This window comes from Cyprinodon variegatus, unplaced genomic scaffold, assembly GCF_000732505.1.
Source record: "Cyprinodon variegatus isolate N-32 unplaced genomic scaffold, C_variegatus-1.0 Scaffold2414, whole genome shotgun sequence".
NCBI classification, from domain to species: domain Eukaryota; kingdom Metazoa; phylum Chordata; class Actinopteri; order Cyprinodontiformes; family Cyprinodontidae; genus Cyprinodon; species Cyprinodon variegatus.
This window is the reverse complement of record NW_015152867.1, coordinates 15005-17681: the sequence shown is the minus strand read 5'-3', so window position 1 is coordinate 17681 and position 2677 is coordinate 15005. Positions and strand designations below refer to the sequence as shown.

Sequence of the window (2677 nt, the reverse complement as noted above, 5' to 3'; positions counted from 1 at the left end):
ATTTTTTATTATTATTTCTACTGAGGAAAATGTAGTTTTCCTCCTTCTGTACCACATGACTTTGTTATCAAATTTATCTTTTTTATACTCTTATTGTGCTTAAGTGTAACAGAGAATGTCTTGTTGTCCAGGCATCACATCTGAATGCCCCCTGAAGACAGAAGTATTTCACCAGGCAATACTGCATTTTAAACTATTTATTGTCATTTACACAATTACAAATTTGATGGCAAAAAACATGAGAAGCCATTAAAACAGTTTTATTTCTGTGGAATCATTAATATTTCAACACAAAATGCTGCCTAGAACTTAACTAAATGTTTGTAGAAGTTTATATAAATTATTTGATATATAAAGTGACAGTCGATTTAAATTCACCCTAATCACAAAAAAAAACTTAAAGCAGACATTCCTAAAATCAAATGATATGGAAATATTTGTTTGAAACATTATGAGTTAACCTAAAAAATGATCTAATACAATTTCACCAAGTTAAATAGTTGATCTGTCTCTACAGTAAGAATATAAAAATGATACAAGTAAAGGGTTTTGTTGAATCATTATAAAAAGAAGAGTAAAACATGCATGTCGTTCTTTAATCTGTCCAGTTTTACCATAAAGAACATCAGGTAAATGAGAATATTTTTGAATCAAACAGCAAGATTTTATTTTCAATAGCCCTCGAACCACATGCACCATGAGGAGATGATTATGGTAATTTAGTTTCCAACTCCTCCAACTGCTTCTTCTACTGCAGCTACTTTTTTATGCTGAAGCTTTTCTTCCTTTCCAGACTGACCTATTTCTCCAACTAATCCGGTTTTACTGATTGGACCTGCTAATATAACACCTGTCCTAAGTCCCAGATGTATTTGCTTCGCTGTCCTCAGTAGTAGTAGGAGCCACCGCTCAGAAATGATTTTAGCAAGACTTCTGTAGTGGCCTTTAAAAATTTCTGGGCCCAGTTCACCTGGACCACAGTTTTAGCCTTTTCTTCAATCTCATTTTGTGAAAGATTAGGAGTTTCTGCCTTAATGCGTTCCTGCTCTTTTTCTATATCTGTGTTCAAGTCCTGCAAAATATCTTTGGTGTAGGGCTGACCACTGTTCTCCTCAATAATCCTGTCTACAGTGTTTAAAAGCTCTTTAACCTGGAACTCATTGTTTCTGTAGCCATCCTGAGGCGTCTTCCAGTATCTATTATCAATGACGTTGCAGCGGCCGCCACATGTCTTTACAAGTTCATCTAAATCTTTACTTTTACTGACAAACTCCTCAATTGTTGTTCCTTTGGGCAGCTGGTCACCATAAGTAAAAAGCACTGTGGTGAACTTTAGAGCGTCTTCCGAGAAATATTCAGTCATTTTATTTATGATCTCCTTCTCTTGCTGTGTGTATTTACTCACTCTGAGTACAATTATGAAAACATGAGGACCAGGAGCACTCTCAATAAAACATTTTAAGATTTCATCCTTCATCTCTTTGTCACTTCTAACTGTGTCAAAAAAACCAGGAGTGTCAACGAGTTTTATGCTTTTCCCATTGACTGTTTCTTTTACTGCTTCACATTTTTGTGTTCCAGATTCTGCAGAATGATCTGGTTTACACACATCCTTCCCAAACAAGGTGTTTGCAAGGCTGCTTTTTCCCGATCCAGTTTTTCCCAAAATCACGATTCTTCTTGTAAGGTCTGTAAGGTAACAATAGCTTGATTAGTCATTTATGAAGGTATGCATGTATATAGACAGTACTTTGGAATCCATAGATTGTTTTTTTTTATAATTCTATTAATATTTAAAAAATCTTGGACTGATTTGTACCATTTCAGTGAGTTTGGTCTAAGCTATTTTTAAACATGCATTTGCTCACTGTTAGACATGAATACAATGATCCTGAAAGTTCATAGAAAACCATAGGTTTTATGTAATACCCTCAGGTTCTCTTTAAATTGATTAAATCACACAATTAATGTAATAAGGCAACTGTAATTTTACTAAGAATGTTAAATGACTTTTTTGGCATTTTCACTCATTACATCAAGTTTCACTCATTAGGTCCTATATATCTACATTCTTATACCCCAGTGTTTCTCAAAAACTCAGCTGTCTTGGAACATTTTGAGACTGTTTTTGGAATTGTCTAAGATAGATGATTACTTAATAACATGCATTGATTTAAATTTATGTTGTTTAAATTAATAACTGTATGTTCAATGACAGGAGATGGAATCATCTCTAACAATGTGAGCTTTCACCTTACATGACCGATTAGCTGTTTCTGCAATTGGTGTCTTCTTGAATATTTCTATTACAGTATGCATGTAAACATGACACATGAAATATCGCCATTACTAGCTGACATGTTACCATAAGAACAACTTCCCGATAGCAAAGCATTAATTAACATTTCACTCTATTTCTGCTTAAATATAACCATGCGTAATGAAGTTATGTTGAGAATGAGATAGGACTGCAATACACTTGGTGTTGCTTGCTTATTTCATTTAAACCAAATGGAAACAACGCAAATTGTCTTTTCCTTTTAAAAGTTTCCTTAAAATTTCAAAGTCAGTGGGAAACACTGCTATGAACAGTAAGAGAAAGACATTTTTGTGTTGCAGAGATTAATATGCTTTGGTCCGGAATGTGCATACACACCCAAAACCCAAACAAAAGATC

The 2677-nt window shown here is 34.0% G+C and overlaps 1 protein-coding gene across 1 annotated transcript in view; it reads right to left on the bottom strand.

The window, feature by feature from the left end:
• Nucleotides 1-461: 461 nt before the first annotated feature.
• Nucleotides 462-2677, bottom strand: part of LOC107080854 (GTPase IMAP family member 7-like) — a 7497-nt gene continuing 5281 nt past the window's right edge. Inside the window, exon 2 of the mRNA XM_015369061.1 lies at nt 462-1689. Coding sequence (XP_015224547.1) covers nt 887-1689 — 803 coding nt within the window. The 3' untranslated portion in view covers nt 462-886. The remainder of the gene's footprint in view (nt 1690-2677) is intronic.